At 39.4% G+C, this 18,846-nt stretch overlaps 1 protein-coding gene across 1 annotated transcript in view; it reads left to right on the top strand.

The window, feature by feature from the left end:
- CSMD1 (CUB and Sushi multiple domains 1) overlaps positions 1 to 18,846 on the top strand; it is a gene marked incomplete at its 5' end in the record, with an annotated part of 1,822,885 nt that overhangs the window by 1,704,482 nt on the left and 99,557 nt on the right. Inside the window, 2 exons of the mRNA XM_082444064.1 lie at positions 1,817 to 1,963; positions 6,673 to 6,861. Of these exons, the coding sequence (XP_082300190.1) occupies positions 1,817 to 1,963; positions 6,673 to 6,861 (336 nt within the window). The remainder of the gene's footprint in view (positions 1 to 1,816; positions 1,964 to 6,672; positions 6,862 to 18,846) is intronic.

The following is an 18,846-nucleotide window of genomic DNA, read 5'->3' as shown; positions in this document are numbered from 1 at the left end:
TGTTTATATGTCTCTTAGTGACTTGATGAATCATAATAGTCAAGTTGCTTCTATGGATAGACACTTGATGAATCAATTTATGTATTTCCAAAGATGAGCTGCTAAATTGGAAATTAAACTCATACTTATATACATAGGAACAGAGGACTGAAGGGTAATATTTTCATTTTCAGACGGTTTTTAAGGGTGCGTTAAAACGGACACATACTACTGAAGACTCTCCTCTTAGCCTTTAGGGTGGGAAGAAGTAATGCATTAGCCAAGTACAAAAATGGGCTTCTTTTGTCAATGAGGAATCGGGGAAACTATCTTAAGGCCAATTAGGTGTCATAAAAAAGTACAGACAAGCAGTTAACCTCAGGGGCTGTGTGTGTGTGTTTGTGTGTGTATATGCTTACATATTCCTATACATGCAGTATATAGTTATATGTATTTACACAATCACTCTAAATGTATGCCTGTTGCTTTGTTTCACCTTGGTTGAATTGAAATTTAGCTGGCAGTGCTTCTACGTTTTATTTCAGGAGCAAAATCATTATCAATAATTTAGGCCTGAAGCATTTACAATGTGATCTTCCTAAAATATAGACAGATCAAGCCCATTATAAACCATAAGCAAAATAGATAATAGAGATAATATCAAAGCAGTTGCTGTCGAAATTACCAGAGATCTATGACTAGGTGTGTTTCACTGTCAAAGAGTTCTCTCTAAAATGAAAGGTCAGAATTTTATATGAATAATTTTTTAAGCGTTGGCATTTTTGTTGAAGTAAGTGTCATGTTCATTGCATCTGTTTTGTTTTGTTTTTTGAAAGACACTGGCTCTTTTATAGCTCTTGAGTTGACCAAAAAAGAAAAAAGTTGAATATATTGATTTTAAGCTTTAATAACCCAAGAGTTTATTACTCTCTGTGGCTCCAGTAGTGCTTATTCCTCAATTTAAAAACAAAATAGGACTTTAATCATTAGAGAACGCAATTGAGAAAGGTGTCAGAAGAAAGATGGTGGTCTTCACTTGTGAGGAACTTGCTAGTTTCCATCTTGGTAACAGAGACTACACATACACACTCACACACACATACACACTCACAATTTGTATATTGCACACTTTTGAATGTTTACACAATTGCTATCATATTTATCTGCAAACAGATTTCACTTGTTAATATGCTATTTTAAAAATTACCTACACTGATACATGTTTATCTAGTTCATTAATTTTAAATGCTGTGTAGAATTTCTTTGAAAAAACTTTTAATGCCTTTTTAAAACCCCAAACCACAACTTAGGATCTAAATTTTGCCATAAAAATGCTGGAATAAACATTTTGCTGTATAAATAACACTTGTGCACATATGTTGGAGTTTATAAAAAATATAATTAAAACCTTCAATTGTATTGGATATTACCAAATTGCTCTCCAAAGTGATTATACTAACTTATACTTTCACTAGTATTGCATGAAAATTTCCATTCCCTATATCCATTCAATGTTGTAAATACTAATAATAGTAAAAACTACTTTCATTTTTTAAACTACTCTTGTTTTATAGGTAACTTTTTGTTCGATTTAAGTATTATGTATTAGTAGCATATATGTCTGAAATTATTTCGGTTGGCTATTGTTTCTTTTATTATTATTTTTTAACAGAGAATGTATCTGCTGCTTTATTTATTTGGAATTCTTTGTCTCCTTTGGAACTAAATAGCTGTATATTGTATAGCTAGACTCTAATTTAATCAAAAGTAAAAGTAGTCTGCATTTTGTAGGTGCTAATTCATATCATAACCTTTTTGTTTTTTCTGTTTTATTTAGGCTCTTCTGGTCAAAGTCCTCTGTTAGTGGTCTTGAGTGGAAACCATACTGAACAGTCAAATTTTACAAGCAAGAGTAATCAGTTATATCTCCGCTGGTCCACTGATCATGCAACCAGTAAAAAAGGATTCAAGATTCGTTATTCAGGTGAGTAAGTGAGGTTAAGATTTAATATAAAAGTATTTTTAATACGAAGGATCTGCATTAAATTAAAAAATTACAATAGATAAAGATTTATAGTATAAACATAATTTCTGAAGATGAATAATTAACTTCAATAGAAATAATATGATGGGAAATTACTCTGAGTGATATCTCTAAACTACATTAGGGAAAATAAACTATCTGTTGATTACTATTAAAATTTTTTGTTGCTAAAATCATAAACCATTGAATTGCATGCCACAGAAAGCAAAGACATTTCCCCCCAAAATAAAGTAATATAATATAAATTAATTTTAAAATATGTTTAAAGGCTAAGGAGACAATCAGGAGGAGATAATCATATTGCATTTAATTTTTTTAAATTTAAATTTATTTATTTATTTGTTTATTTGGCTGCATTGGGTCTTAGTTGCAGCACTCAGGGATCTTCCTTGTGGCTCGCGGGCTTCTCTAGTTGCAGCACATGGGCTTAGTTGTCCCGCGGCATGTGTGATCTTGGATCTTACTTCCCCCACCAGGGATCAAACCCATGTCCCCTGCATTGGAAGGTGAATTCTTAACCACTGGACCACCAGGGAAGTCCCTGCGTTTAATTGTATGAGTAATAATAACATCTTATTATTAATAGTATGTCTTTTTATTGATTATATATTCGTATGTCTCTTTATCTTTATGCAGACATGGCATATAGATATATACACACACACGTATAAACATATACAAAATAAATATGTTTACATATATATTTCCTTATCAACATTTGAATTATTTTGTTCTTTCCCCATATATTTCAATCACTTTCTGTCAGTAGTTTTTTATATTAATTAAATCAGTTAATACATTTATGAGAGATTAGATCCTGTGTACGTTTGTCAGTGTGACCAGCCTGACACCTAATGTTTATACTGCCCTACAAAAACAGTAGACAGACAATTTAAATTCCTCATAAGCAAAATATCTAACCTTTTCTCAGTGTCTCACTCAACAATATCCGTGCTAACAATTGAGATATATTTCCCAAGGGAGATGCCCACTCTGTGCATTTCATTGACCAGTGTACCTCCCAGAGGCTGCTTATTCCAATGCCTGTAGTACATCCTCAGTGATGGGAACACCCTGAGGGAGGAACAGCGAAAGGTCTTAGTAGTTTTAAGAATATTTTAGCTCTCTCTGATTGGTAGATGTCATGAAATAGTAAAAAGCATCAGGGTTTTGAAATAGCTCTTGATGTAAGGACAGGAGGCATGAAATTCACTCATGCTTCCTCTATAATGTTTAATAAGATATGCTCAGACTTCTGTTTCCCTCCTTTGCTCAAAGTAGCCATTCAAAAAGCTTATCAACAAAGAGCTCACAGTTGAAATCGCTTCATTCAAATGGGTATTGAGAGCATTAGGGCAGTGATTGGATTTGTGTTCATCAAATTCCTTGTTCGGAAAAATAAATACTCAGACCTGTAGAATTGTTTGAATTTATTTCCAATGAGCAAAAATGGACAGTGCAGGGGAAATAATGGTGAACATAATTTATCTTGTTTCATCTGTGGCAAATTACTTAGTAGCCTGGCGATGTGATTATACTTTGAATTCTGTCTTTCAAGGGATATTTTCATTCATTATAGAACAAGAAGATTCTCTTTGTTAAACAGTGTTGGGAAAGTAGGAAAAAGAATTTTAGAGAAGGCTATAAGCTGTTGTTCTGTGAATGGACCTATCTATTTATCTCTCTATAGAAATAGATACAGATAGATCTTTGAACAGATTTTCACTTAAAGTTTGATGAGTCAGTGACCTCTGCTAGGAGTTCATCACCAGTAATTTCAGAGCAGTGATTCAGTGAAGATCCCTGAGCTGTAAGATTGTGGGCAAGGGGGCTGCAGCCCATAATATAAGCACGTGTTGCGTCACAAACCTTTGTTTGCCTTACACGTGTGAAGCATTGGTCGTCAGGCGTAAGAGCAATATAATTGATCTACGTGATTAACAAACAAAACAACAACAACAAAAAACAAGTGCTTGTCCATTGAGGTTCAAGTCAATTCAATAAACTGCTGAGTGTTGAGCGAAAAATGGCCCTTAAATGAAGTAAATGAGAGTAAGTGAAATAAGCTTCAGTAATGGAAGAGTCAGAACTACAGACTGGCTGACATACACCCAGAAACCCCAGGATAGCCAACTCTGCCCGCCACCTTCCATCATGATTCCTACTTGACTGTCTCCCTCCTTCACCTGCTTTTCCAAAGCACCACCAGCAGAGTGTAAGGATTGGGCCCTGGTCCTCTTAATTCTTAACGTAGCCAGGAGTCGAACAGGTGGGACCCCGTGTTCTAATCTTCCCCTTTGCTTTTCAGTGCCATGTCTCCCCACTCTGAGCCCCTCTGTATCTTGTTCTAGATGAGTTAGGAAGGAAGGGATATCTTGACAGCCTGATGATAGAAGAAACACAGTCAATAGGAAAGAAAATAATTATTGGACCCTATAGAGTTAGACAGTCATCCTGCAGATTATCTCTCTTAACAGACTGAACTGTGACAAAATCACAGGTGACACCCCAAGAACCATGTGGTCTCACTGCCCCTTCAGGAGCATTTCAGACTTTATCTTGTCTCTAAACCTGGAACAGGGTCTACAGTCGGCTTGGCCTTCCTACTTTTCATCATCATCATCATCATTATTGTTATTATTATTTTAATTTACTGGCACAATAATTCTGGGTAGTTGGTAGCTGGGGTGCCTGATTATACTCATACCTTCCCTAAACTAAATATTTTGGTTCATTCAAAACTTAAAACATTTAGTCTCCAACAGTTGAACATGGAAAGTGGTATGCCAATGGGACAAGAGTTTCGTATAAGAGTTAGTGGATTTTAACTTAATAAAAATGAGTCCATTAAAAAAATGAAACGGTACCTCATCCAGCTGAGACTGTTGTCTGAGGATGCTTCTCACAGGAACATGCTTGACAACCGAGGCCAGACACACAGACATCGCTTCTGGGCAATGCAATGACGTGAAGCCTTCAGAAGGTTTCTTCTGAATTTATTTCGAAGGGAAGGTTCAACATTAAGCATTCAGACCTGTGTGTGTGCTTTCTGTGTGGGACCCCCACAGGGAAGTGGTACATTTAAAACCTCTCCTTGCAAAAGGAACCCCGGCTCTCTAGGACTTCCCAGCTTTCTTTATTTTATTGTTTTATTCATCTGAAGGGAGTTCATATGATTTTATGCTGCGGTGAAACTGGTCTTGTAAGAATAAAATGATTTTCTTTCTCTAAATGTGTAAATAAGATGCAGAGCTTTTTAGCCATTGAAATGTTATATTCTGTGTAGGTAAGACTGTGATTTTCACAAATGCCTGTCTCTAATTTTAAAAAGTCTCCCTACAGATGTGATGATTAAAGCTATTGTAAGATTTTCATTGACCTGAAGTAGTGCATTTTCTTCAAAGATTGTATTCAAATCCCATATGTTAAAAAGAGGCTTAACGTCTACATCATCGTACAATTCTCAAGACCATTTAACAACAACAAGGAAAAAAATTAATGGCCTTGATTGCAAAATGTTATATTCTTCTATTTTCTCCATTTTAATGATACTTTTTTTCTTTTTTTTTTGTCAGAAAGTTAGAATTCCACCATCACATTGATTAACAGTTGCAGATAATCTAAACTTCAAACTTAAGAAACTTGACCTTTGGCTCTAGATTTTTCTGGAGTTTTAATTAATTTATTTTTTAGACTTTTTTTTTTAGAAGTTTCAGATCACAGTCAAATTGAGAGGAAGTTACAGAGATTTTCACTTTACTCCTTGGCTTCCCACATGCACAACCATCTCCATTTTCAACATCCTCACCAGATGGCACATTTGTTAATGAACCTACACTGACACATCGTTATCACCCAAAGTCCGTAGTTCACATTGGGGTTCACTCTTGATGTTGGATGTTCTATGGGTTTGGACAAATGTAAAATGACATGTATCCACCATCGTGGATTAATGCAGAGTAGTTTAGTTGCTGAAAAATCCTCTGTGCTCTACCATTCTTCCCCCACCAGCCTCTGGAAACCACTGATCTTTTCACTGTCTCCAGAGTTTTACCTTTCCCAGAATGTCGTAAAATTGGAATCAACAGTCTTGTAGCCTTTTCAGGTTGGCTTCTTTCACTCAGTCACATACATTGAAGGTTCTTCCATGTCTCTTCGTGGGTTGATAGATCATTTCTTTCTAGCGCTGAATAAAAAGAAACATTGGATGGACCACAGTTTGTTTATTTATTCACCTACTGACAGGCATCTTGGTTGCTTCTGAGTTTTGGCAACTCTAAATAATGCTGCTATGAACATCTGTGTGCAAGAGTCTGTGTGGACATAAGTTTTCAACTCCTTTGGGTAAACACAAAGGAGTGTGATTGCTGGGTCATATGGTAAGAGTGTGTTTAGTTTTGCAAGAAGCTGCCAAACTGTCCTCCAAAGTGGCTGCGCTATCCTGCATCCCCACCAGCATGAGTAAGAACTTCTTTTGCTCCACATCCTCACCAGCACTTTTGGGTCTGAGGATGTTTTTAGTACAAGTTTCCGTGTTGGTGCTGATTTCCCACTATTTTAACAATAGAGATATTTGATTTATATCTCTTATCAAGGGAAATGCAACATTTATTTATTGGTTTTGTGTATGTGTGTTTGTGTGCCCATAGCACCTTACTGCAGCCTGACCCACACCCTGAAGAATGGTGGTATTTTAAATAGGACTGCAGGAGAAGTTGGAAGTAAAGTGCATTATTTTTGCAAGCCTGGATATCGGATGATTGGCCATAGCAATGCAACCTGTAGACGAAATCCAGTTGGCATGTATCAGTGGGATTCCCTTGCTCCACTCTGCCAGGGTAAGAAATGTGTGTTTTCATCCCCAAACTTGAGTTCAATTTATTGTTCTTATTTTAATCACACTCTGAAACGTACAAGAGCTGTGATTATGGTTAAAAGGTAAGGAAAAAATGAATGTGAGTTCATAAAAGTACAAATTAAACTTTCTGCTGACCGTGCAAACACTTCTGACATTTGCACTCAGCTTGATTTAGCTTTATAGCCTGAATTTGTAGAATGGTTGAACACTCACTAGATGCTGGGTAGAATTATTCTAATACTTATATTTCATTTTGAAACTTAAAAATGTGTTATCCAACTCAGATTCAAAATAATTTCTCTTGACAGTTGTGTTAATTAAATGAAAATCAATTACTAAAGCTCATTTTCCCTTTCCTTAGATTAAAAACTCATACTTTGAGCCACATGCTGCATATTTCATTTTCATTAGGTCACTTAAATGTAGAACTTGTTAAAGTTGATTTCAATATTTCATGCTTTTTTTCATTTTATCTTTCATATGCATAAAAAATCAAATTTTCAAATAAGACATTTTAATTTTAATTGAAGGCTTTGAAGTCATGAAATTTTCAGTTTTCTCTTATTGAGATTTATATGCATAATGAAATATATTGGTCTTTGAAAGCTAATTGCAATTTATGAATGGAACCTCATATTGGTTTCCTTGTTTCTCTTTTTTTCATTAGATATTAGATTTTCTGGTATTGCTGTATGAGACAATAATAGATATTTATCACAGTTATTGTATGTGTCTTTAACCGCAAGAAGTTAATCAGACACCCAGCCTGCATCATCTATGTTGTACCTCCAGATATTCTTCTTTAATGTAAGATAAACATGAAGATCTAATAGGCTTGTTTCATTAGGAATGATGGTTTTTTTTAAGAAGAGTACTTTTTCTTTCAAAAGAAGAAATGCTTCTCATTTTCTTTAAATGTTCTGTTACTCTCTGCCTATGACATAGAATCCATTGCTCAGAGAGCAGCCCCGTGGGCTGCATGTCCTTGGCACTGTGGACTGAACAAGGAAAATGGCTGAGCCCAGGATTGGCAAGAGTTCCCAAATCTTGGCCTCTAGAGGCTGAGTCCCTAGACAGGGCCCTAAATGGAATCTGCTCTCAGGGTAGAAGCCCAAGAAGATCTTGGAAAGAGACTATCATGTGACAACACAGACAAATGAGAAATGACAGTCTAGGCAGATGTTAGTCTATCTCCCTGACGTTTGAAGAGTTCTGAACGTTGTTGACTCGATGGAGGGATGGCTTGCTCTTCTGCTGAGTGGTTGAAAAGGAACCAGAAGATGCCTGGGATGTGTCTTGTTGATAAGTTTCCACTTCCCTCTCCTTTCCCCATTTTCTCGCTCAGCAGAACTATTTGCTGCTGAATTAAATGACTCAGAAATAGAAATAGAGCACTAAAAACCAGATCCTTCTGGAATCTTTGCAGTGTCAGCTGAAGGATTTGATTGAACATGGTCAGTGTATCTCTCCTCTGTGTTGCACGTAACCCCAAAGCAATGCCATCAGGGACGTGGAATGTTAGAATCACGCACCGCGTTCTAGGTGGGAAATTGGAATATAAATGCCCGACGTGATTGTGTTCTCAAATTATAAAATATTTCAGAAGCATCCTCTTCCCACTATAAATCCACAGTCTTCTGCACTTTCTGTTAACCATTCTGATAACTGGGGAGTCAATATGATCTTGGTTTTTGGTTGTTGTTGTTGTTTCATAAACTATGACCTGTAAAACCTGGAGGGCCCTTAAAAATAATCTAGTTTAATTTGCTTATTTTTATGTTTTTTAAACTGAAGCATATAAAAGTTAAGTGACTTATTAATAATCATAAAAATGTTGGTCTAGAATCCAGACCTCCTGCCTGCCTCTTCAGCGTTTGAATCAAAATGTGTCTGGCCAAAAGAAATTCTACTTAAAACAAAATTTTGCAGACACCAGTTCTAAGTAATCTATATTTTAGGTGTTTAAATTCATTTACTGTGGAAGAGTTTCTTTAGTCCTCTCTTAGTTCTTTCCAATTTGTGTAAAATAGCATTTTGATTACAATAATGTATAAAATATTTTCATCATATGTGAGGCTGTAATGTTTAAAAATAAAAAAACATGGTGAAAAACAGTCTTTTTTAAACCATTTAAATTATTTGGTACAGCTACACAAGCATTTTCATCATTTTAAAAATAAATCTTTTAAAATAAATAGTAAAAATATTTACTCCAATAGGTGAAGGCCATTGAGAAAACATCGTAAAATTTTAAACAGAATAGGCTTATATAACATGTATATTGGCAATTTATACCCTAACGGTGTTTTACTTACAATTAAAGAGCCTTAGAGCTGATTGAACTGAATTTAATACAGTTCATAATATAAATGTGTAATTGTTATGGTATTTAATAAAGGGAAACTTGATCTGTTTAGCATTAATCATTCGCTTTCCTTTTGTTACTTATAGAACACAGAAGTTTTCCATAATGTAAATACTCACCTAACTTACAGAAAAACACTGGCCTCCTTCAATATAGTCAGAATGAGCCTTTGTGGATTTTTAATTCCCTCCTTGTACCAACCTTCTAAATTATATTTAGATTAATTTTTTTTATTTTCAGTTTTTAGATAATTGAAGATAATTTTTTCAAAGTAGTTTTTGGGTCCAAAGAGAGTTAATAGATATAGATGGATGATCACCATCTATGTGGTCCTGAATTGCTGGCAGTTCATAATGGTAGGGTATGAAATTAAAGAGTGGGTGAACTCTTTCTTTAAAATTCTTGGAATTCTGTAAGGGAAAAAGACTTTGCAAAAGCATCATCTAGATGCATACCATCACACTATTCCCCCTCAAGACAGCTCAAACTCTTTTATGATTTTATTTTCTTGCCCAAATATTATATTCACATTAGATATAAAATTGGAAAATGAGAATTTCCCTGTAGCACATTTATAAGGATAAAGATACAAGCTTTACCTCTGAAACCTATAGACCTCAAGCACACTGTTCCAAAAATTAAAGCAGATGTAGGGTCCATGTTTATAGAGAGGGTATACTCTGTACAAGTTTAGGACAAGTGAGAAAAAGCAGGCTAATGAAATCAGTGTTGATGTGCAGCCTTCCATTACCTGTGCTTAGAGAAGATACAGTTTCTAAAAGTATCAGTAAGGAGGCAGTAGTTTAAGTTAGTTCAGGATACTGAGTGCATCCTCATTTGTTTTTCATGAGAGGAGATTTGATGTTGTAGGTTCCATAAGGAGCAAATCAAATGAAAAAAATTGTAATTAAAAAATTATCTGCTGCAATAAATTTCAAACTAAATAGCTCCACCAGAAAACAAGTAGCATCTGACACCCTTTGAGAGAAGATGACATTGGGTCAACAGCAACTATAAATCCTGCAACCCATCTAATTACTGATGCAATAGTGATGGTGCAATAGTTTGAGACTCTTACCAAAATCAAAGGTCACCATAGTTATTTTAACTATTTTATTTGAAGATAGGGGACTTGAAAACTGGAAATAAACAAATAAATAAATGGACAAATACCCCTTTGTGGCACTGGGAGCCTACTATTTAATATTTATTTAATATATTTATACATTTTATATATTTAATATTGCAATATATTATTTAATATTTCAGTTATCCTTCTGGAGTTGGTATAGTATTTCTCAGTGATTTGAACAGCATTCCTTTTATGCTGACAGAGGAACAAAAACAACTTACACATTTTCTAACTGCAGTAGGATGTTAATTTTTTTAAAAAAATAATTGTGCAAAATAATACTTTGAAATGTTTACTAAAAATGCAACACTTGCCTTTTAGTAAATGAGTGAGGTGGAAAGCTGAGAGCTGGGGTCAGGCCCTTTGGGGCCCCCAACACTGGTCATGTGACCACGAATGTGCTGCCCTAGGCCCCAGCAGAACATGTGTCAGGGCAGTGTTTGAATGAAAAAAAAAGTGTAAATTAATGACAGGTATTTGAGAATGATTTTTTTTTCTTTTTCTTATTTATTTATTTATTTATTTATTTATTTTTGGCTGCATTGGGTCTTCGTTGCGGTGCGCGGGCTTCCCATTGCGGTGGCTTCTCTTGTTGCGGAACACGGGCTCTAGGAGCGCGGGCTTCGGTAGTTGTGGCTCACGGGCTCAGTAGTTGTGGCTCGCGGACTCTAGAGTGCAGGCTCAGTAGTTGTGGCACAGGGGCTTAATTGCTCCGTGGCATGTGGGATCTTCTCGGACCAGGGCTCGAACCTGTGTCCCCTGCATTGGCAGGCGGATTCTTAACCACTGCGCCACCAGGGAAGTTCTGATTTTTTTTTTTTTTCCTTTGAAGATGACTTATCTTGTGCCCTAATGTGCTTTATTTTCTCATTTTCATTGACTTTCTGCTGGTGACATCTTAGAAGCACAGAATTTGAGAGAAAAATAGTCACGTGATGGGCAGGGAGTGCTAATCTCCCTAAACCTGGTTCCTGCCATGTAAAACAGGATCTTTGATGCCAAGCTCTGAGAATTGTTGAGAGGGTTCAAGCGCTCAGACAGTCCTGGGCAGGACTCAGCAAATAGGACCCTTCACTGCCCATCACCTGTGAGAAAGAACACACAGCAGGCCAGATGTGTTGTCTCATTTCAGAGAACTTCAGCTTGCTTTTCTCCCTTTCCTTGACCTTTTAAATTACTTCTCTCAGAAAACCTGTACTGGTTTTTATCCTCCTCGATAAAGCCAGGCATACATATCTTTTGCCCTTCAGGCTTCATTTCCTGCCTTCAACCAAGAAACTCTGCCCAGCAGCTGTTTCCCTTATCAATACACTAATCTTATTCATCTTGGAGGGAAGCCAAAATTAGAACTGAAATTTTCTGTATTATCTCAAAGATCCAGTTAAAGTGGTACCTTACAGGTCTTGGCTTTTGAGTTTCCCATGTTACGGAGAGAGCAGTTCCCACGTAGCTCTTTATCTCAGAGCCGTGATTTTCAGAGCACTTGGTGAGTCGGAGCTCTGGCTTGGACTTGATGTTGTGTGTTATTTATGCTTTGCTTGCGTTTTGCAGGCAATGAAGCATAGGGAAAACGATCATTCTCACAAATGACATGATTAAGCCTCTGTTCGTAAAGTCTGAACTTTAAGATGGAAAGATATAGACGCCTACACTCTGCTGATATATGCTAATATTTGCTAATGTAAAGGGTATGGATAGAGCAAGAGATGGGTGGGTGGGTGAGGTGGTTCATGTAGGTCTGCCTTGAACCAGGGACTGAGCTGGGTGTGTGTCTTCTCATCTCTTTAATCCTTGTAGACACTAGTGCTCAAAGGTGACATTACCCAAGAAACACACGACTGAACACCAGAGGTGGGATTTGAACCCATGTCTTTCAGATTCCAAAATCTACATTATTTCTACTATACCATGAGTATTCCCTCTGTGAACATTATTTCTATCCACTGAAAGGGCATATTTCAGAAGAAAATTGTTCTTTTTTTAACTTAAAAAAATAGCAACATTATCAAAAGTTCAGAGGATATGTTTGGTGTTCTGGCATAAAACTTGAGTTATTTTGTAAATCTCAAAAACTTTTACCTATGGGCATAAAATGCATAAGAAGTTATGATTTTTGTCTTGATTTTTTAATACATATTTATTTGCTTCTATGAAATGTTCAAGCTTCTATGTGACCTGATAATAGTGCAGTATTTTTAGAAATTTAAAAATAATGTTTTTAAAATTATTTTAAAAACAAAACAAATCACATGTTATGATATATATGAAAATATGTATGTATATGAGTATGTATATATATACATGTGAGAATACAGGTTATAGTCATTATGTCAGCTATATTCTAATATATTAGGCTAGGAATCGACATAGTTCATAAAGCCAAAAATTTGCCAAATCCCACTAAGCATATTGTAAACTGAGGTTTATTCCATTTGCTCTTGATCTTCTTATGGGATTTGAGTTGACTGAGTAGATCTTGGGCATTTCACAGTCAGAATCTCCCAATTCAGGCAAGGATCCCTCCCATTCCCAGTATTTACTGGCGCCATGACCCTGGGCAGGCAACACAATTCACTGAGGTTTAGCTTCTTCTGTGAGCGGGGATAAGAATACTCCCCGATCTGGCATGTTTGAAGGATTAAATGAAACAGTTGACATGAAATCTTTATGCTGGAGCTAGGTACTAACAGGCACCCCTAAAAAAGGAACCTTACAGGATAGAAAAATAATTTCATCAGTGAGTGTCTTCAGGAAGTACTTGTTGACGTGCTTTCAAGCAGGGATTTTACAAATGTCTAGTTAACATCAATAATATTTAAGTAACTGAGCTGGGAATAGATTTCTCTGATTTCTCACAATACTCAAAATGAGACATCAGGAAACTTCTTCTGTAAAGGGCCAGGTAGCAAATATTTTAGTCCTGTGAGTCATAGAAGATCTCTGTCACATATTCTTTATTTAAAAATGTTTCACAATCCTTTTAAAATGTGTAAGGCCATTTTTAGCTGGCATGCTGTACAGAAACCAGCCACAGACTGGTTCTGCCCTGAGGGACCATGGTCTGCTGACCTCTGACCCCAATAACGTGCCTGGATCAGACCATAACACAAGCATAACTCAGCCAGTGTCAGTTATCCTCTGTAGTCTGCAAATTATATCTCAGACATTTTACAGAAGACATATAGTTCCCTCTGTCATGTGCTAAAATCCAGCATGTTTATTCACAAAATTAAATAATGCATGTTCTCTGTCCATGCTTGGCACACACCGTACATCACAAAACTCATGTTTCCTGTCTGTGTCTGGAAAGTGGTGAATAATAAGAGCAGTAGTGAGTGGAAATGTACACAATGGGGATTTTGTGTAATAGCCGTAGTGATATGAAGCCCTTGACCTTCCTGGGCAAGGAACTGTGCAAAGTATGCAAAGTCCTCATTTTTTCTAAGAGAATCCAGAGTCCTATCGATAAGAGTAGCTAATAGAGATCTATCATGTACAATGCAGTAAAGGAAATCCCTGTGATGTAGCTTTGTGTGCCTAACATAGAGCAATGAGCCCAACCCGGAGAACTCAAAACATTTCCAAATGCCATCAGGAGGACCCCGTGTTTCCCTGCTCTTCTGGAGCCTCCAAGGGAAGGGGAAGTGCATTGGCAGAGCAGAGGGAAGAGTCCATACAGAACGTTCCACACCAGCATGCGGAACTTTGAGATGAGGGTTCCTAATCAGTGAACGGCAAAGAGGAGTAAAGATGGTAGGATACCCTGTGTGCGGTGTAAGATACTGACCAACATTACAGAGTAGGTTATGGTCTTTCATTAAAGAGCCACGGCAGCAAGCTCTGCCTGTGAAATTGACAGTTTGAAATGTCAGCCCCTGGCATAGAGAATGTGCCACCGGAGTGAAGAGAACAGGCAGGCCCGGGCGGGGCAGGTCCCGGGGGCACACGGGGATGAGATGCAGGGTGCGGAAGCAGCTGGCTTTCTAAAATTCCTCAAGTGAAGGTAGCTGAGCAGTCCAAGAGAAGTCAGCAGTTCAAAGGAGGGGCTGATCAGTGCTGGAGAGTCATAGGGTGTGACTTGGCTTGTGAGAACCTTGGCTCCTGACTCTGCAAGTTCTCCCAGTAACCGAATCAACTCCGGGAGGGGATGGCTCAGCAGAGACCCGCACAGGGAGAATCTGTGGTGTGCCCTGAGGCTTGAAGGCAGGCGTGGGGCGTTCACACCGGTGCAAAGGCATCCAGGAGGGCAAACGCACCCTTCTGCACACGCCGTGTCCCCTGCCTCGGAGTGCTTTGTCTGTATGTGGGTTGCTGATCGCCTTTTAATTGCTCCTCATCAATTCCCCGAGCTCATCTCCTCTGTCTCTGGGGGACTGAGGTGCCCATATCCCGGGTCCTGAGCGCCCTCTAGTGCGTGCTGTGACCTCGCCACTGCCTTTTGTCCTGTGTGTCTGTAGATTGCTTCTCCTGGACCAGTGGTTCTTCAGAGTTCACAAGAACCATCTGGAGTATAGATCCCTCACTTCCAAGTGCCCCCCCAAATCTGACTCAGCGGGTCCCAAGGAGCTGGAATCTGCAATCGTACAAGCACCCCAGGTAAACTTGGTGCAGGTGTCTAAGGAACACGTGTTAACAATCCCCATTCTTAAAGAGAGGGATTTTGTCTAAATGTGAATCCCAGCATTTTGCACAGTGCCTGCACCATACTTGGCATCGATGTGAACTTACGACTAAGTGCGTACGGCTCCACTCTCTCATCAATTGCCTTCCTCAGTAAGGCTTCTAACATAAATGGTGTTATCGGGAAGAAACACAGCTTGAAATTAGGCCAGTGGTGATGTCATCTTCAACTTTCAGATAGAGTAATAACCGCACTACAGGAACAGCCTCCAGAAGAGCAGCCCCGTGCGCAAGGCACACGGCCTGGAGAGCCCTGTGCTGAGGTGTGTGACACCAGGCAGAGTGCACCGGAGGCGTGTCTGGCTGCTACAGGTGTCAGGCCTGAATTGTGCCCCCCTCAAAGGAGATACGTTGGCGTCCTAATCCCCAGGACCTCAAAATGTGACTGTATTTTGATAAAGGATCTTTACAAAGGTGACCAAGTGAAAATGAGGTCATTAGGGTGGGCCCCAGTCCAGCATGACTGCTGTCATGATAAGAGGGGGAAATTGGGACCCAGAGCGCAAACCTTGTGAAGACACAGGTTGAAGACAGCCGTCTACAAGCCAAGGAGGAAGGAGCAGTCTTCCTCAAGCCCCTCAGAAGGAACTAATCCTGCTGACACTTTGATCTCCAACTTCTGGCCCCCAGAACTGTGTGATCACACATTTCTGTTGTTCAACCCCCAGGTATGTGGTCTCTGCTGTGGCAGCCCGAATGGACCAGCACGTGTGATCCCCTCTCTGCCCCGTGAAATCCCTCCCCTCCCCTCTCCACCTCAGCAGTGAGAACCTTGGCTCCTGACTCTGCAAGTTCTCCCAGTAACCGAATCAACTCCAGCAGCAGTGTTTGGATCTCGGGGCCAGAAATTTTGCAAATTGTGAAAAAATGGAGAAATTAGTGACAGAAGGTCATGAGATTTTCTTTCTGGACATATATAGGGGAAAACAGAAGTCACAAAATATTTACATTATTTATTACAGTGAAATTGCCTAGTTTCCTTAGTTCCATCATCATTCTTAACAACCTTTCATTGTTGCATCACATGTTTATTGCTTGTTTATTTTCTGTGGTTTTTTTTTTTTTTAGTAAAATGCAGCCAAAATTTCAGGTCAGCAGTTTTGAGAATTTATTAGACCCACGAAGTTCATTTTGTTAAAAACGTATTTAATGGTCCACACTCTACCAGGCACCTTGCTCTTCTCTGCGGCTCCGTTGTTTCACTCATGAAAGTCGGAGGACGGTGGATTGAGCTGAGCACTGGCAGCCGTCTCCGAGGGGTTTTATTGTCCTTATTTTGCAGGCGGCGAAGCCAAGGCTGAAACAGGTTAAGGGAACTGTCCCCCATCAGAGCAGCGTGAGCAACGACTTGATGAGTTTCCAGAGCAGGATCCTGTCCTGTCATCCCACCTACCAAGTTAGATGAAATCTGCCCCAGGATTCCAGAGCCCATGAAACCCGCCATAAACAAAGCGTTCTGGTCCTCTGGCGAGTTCTCATGACACCAGACTGAAGGCGCATTAGGGTCCCATGCCCACCGGAGGATGATCTCTGTGGGGCAGTGACCAGAGGTAACTGGGTCAGAGCTGACATGTAACACACGGAAGTGTCACTGCTTTCCTTCAGCTTCTGTCCCCAGGGTCTTGCTTTTTATTGAATGGAACTTTGTTTTATTTCTTTGTTCCTAAGAAGTGGCCCTTTGCTTTTTAAATGTTCACACCCGTGCCTTCCCGTGACTCTCCAAAGCAGAGGGGTGGGCGTCAGCTGCTTCCTACAGCCTTGCGGAAGCAATGGATTTGCCCCTAGGGAAACAGTCAAGCGGCAGCATTTGACAAGTCAGAGCCTCTCTTTGTCTTTAGTCATTTGTCTGCCCACGTACTGGGTCCCTTCCTTTCCAGAGCTCTTCTGTTTGCTTCAAATGATTAAGTGTTTTTTGGGGTTTTTTCCTTCCTTGGGCTACGATGTACTAAATATTTTCAAGAGGTTTAGAGCAGCTAAAGATGCTTCTCAGCCAGATCCTGTTTTTCTTCATTTTCCATTTCAGAACTCCCTGTGTTTTTAAGTTGCCCATCTGTCTGAGTTAATGTCTGTACATTCAAGCCATTACTTCCCTCTGTCTGCCCTCGTTTTCAGAAGTGCTCGCCTTTATCCCTCAAGACACATGGGTGGATATTTCTTACGCTAGTAAATGCTCTTTCTAAAGTGTCTGACTTCACACCTGCCCCCATAAAACAAATAAAAACAATGTGACCTGTTAAGTCCCACGGACCTAGAGGTGATTCCAGCCCTTTACCACCTCTCTTATTATTATTTTCTAAGTCAGCCTTCAGCCCAGTATTAATGGTGTATTGGATGCTGGCTGAGCATCACGTGAGATGTTGCTTAGGGTCTGGAAAATCAGAGAAGACAAGGGAAATAAAACAAACAAAAACAAGGGTCCAGAAATATCATTAATGCTCAAATTCAACGTGGCCTTTATATTTTCAGATTTATACTTTGAAAATGTATTCTGACCTATTTATTTATCCATCTATTTATTTATTGCCGGTGGTTGGACATTGAAAATAAAAAGATACGAATATACTGAAATATAGCAGATGGCACCTTGGCGACAGTACAGGACAGTAGCTGAGATACCTGCTTTGGCATCAGATACCCTGAGAGATGCCCTCCGACACAGCTGTTTACTAGTTATAAGAACTCGGGCAATTTGCGTGACATTTCTAACGCTCATTTTCCTTAGTTGTCATATCAGTCGGGGTTCTCTAAAGAAGCAGCACCAGTAGGTGTGCGCAGACGTGCACAAGGGGAGGCTTAGTGTAGGAGCTGGTCCCCATGGTTACGGAGCAGAGAAGCCCAGTGACCTGCCATCTGCAGGCTGGAGGCCCAGGCAGCCCGCGGTGTGATTCAGTCCAAGTACCAGGGAATCCAGTGGGAGGGGCAGCGGGGAAAGTGCCTGGAGCCCCGATGTAAGAGTGGGACAAGCTGGGCGTCCCAGCCCAAGCAGAGGGAGGGAATTCCGCCTTCCTCTGCCTTCTGGTTGTACGGAGGCCTCAGGATTGGATGACGCCCACCCGAACCGGGGTGGGTGCTGTCCTTCACTCCTCTGAGAAGCAAATGCTAATCTAGTCTGCATACATCCTCACAGGCACACCCCAGGAATAGTGTCTTACCAGCTCCTAGGCACCCTTTCGCCCAGTAAAGCTGACAAGTAATATTAACCATCACAGTAGTAATAAAAAATAATAATTTACTTATTGGGGTATTTTTGAGATTAAATGAGGTCATACAAGTAAAAGAACTTGTCACAATGGCAGGAACCGTGTATTTGACCAAGGAATGCTGGTGTTCTACTGATAAAGGTGATAATGTTGTTTGCAGGTGCGCGATTTCTCAGTGACTTCATCTGAGCCCACCTCCTCCTGGAGTGGTTGCTTCTCTGACTCTGGTGCTCAGTGCTTTCAGTGTGTTGGGCTCGGCGCTGATTCTCCTGAGCCTGGAACCTGGTGTGGCTCTTTGAGGAGGCACTGGGGCACCGGGCACAGCCAGCGTCGGGCTCCAAGTCCCCCCACTTTTGGCCCCGAACTCCTAATTTCTCTTGATGGTGGCATGAGGGATCTGAGGGATTCACTATGAAATGTTTCCTCTGTATTTGTGATGGAAGGGAAAACATTCCTTCATACTGTTTAGTTTTTAGTTGACCTTAATCTAGAGAGTTGAAGAATGCTTCCCTTTATATTAAATCTGAAGGAAAGTTATTTTTTTTCATAGTGAAAGAGAGCTCGAGTCCTGATAACGTGCCCGATGTT

The sequence above is a fragment of the Balaenoptera physalus genome (genome assembly GCF_965194825.1).
Source record: "Balaenoptera physalus genome assembly, chromosome: 21".
NCBI lineage: Eukaryota > Metazoa > Chordata > Mammalia > Artiodactyla > Balaenopteridae > Balaenoptera > Balaenoptera physalus.
The sequence above is the reverse complement of the archived record's forward strand: the minus strand, read 5'-3'. Positions and strand labels throughout refer to the sequence as shown.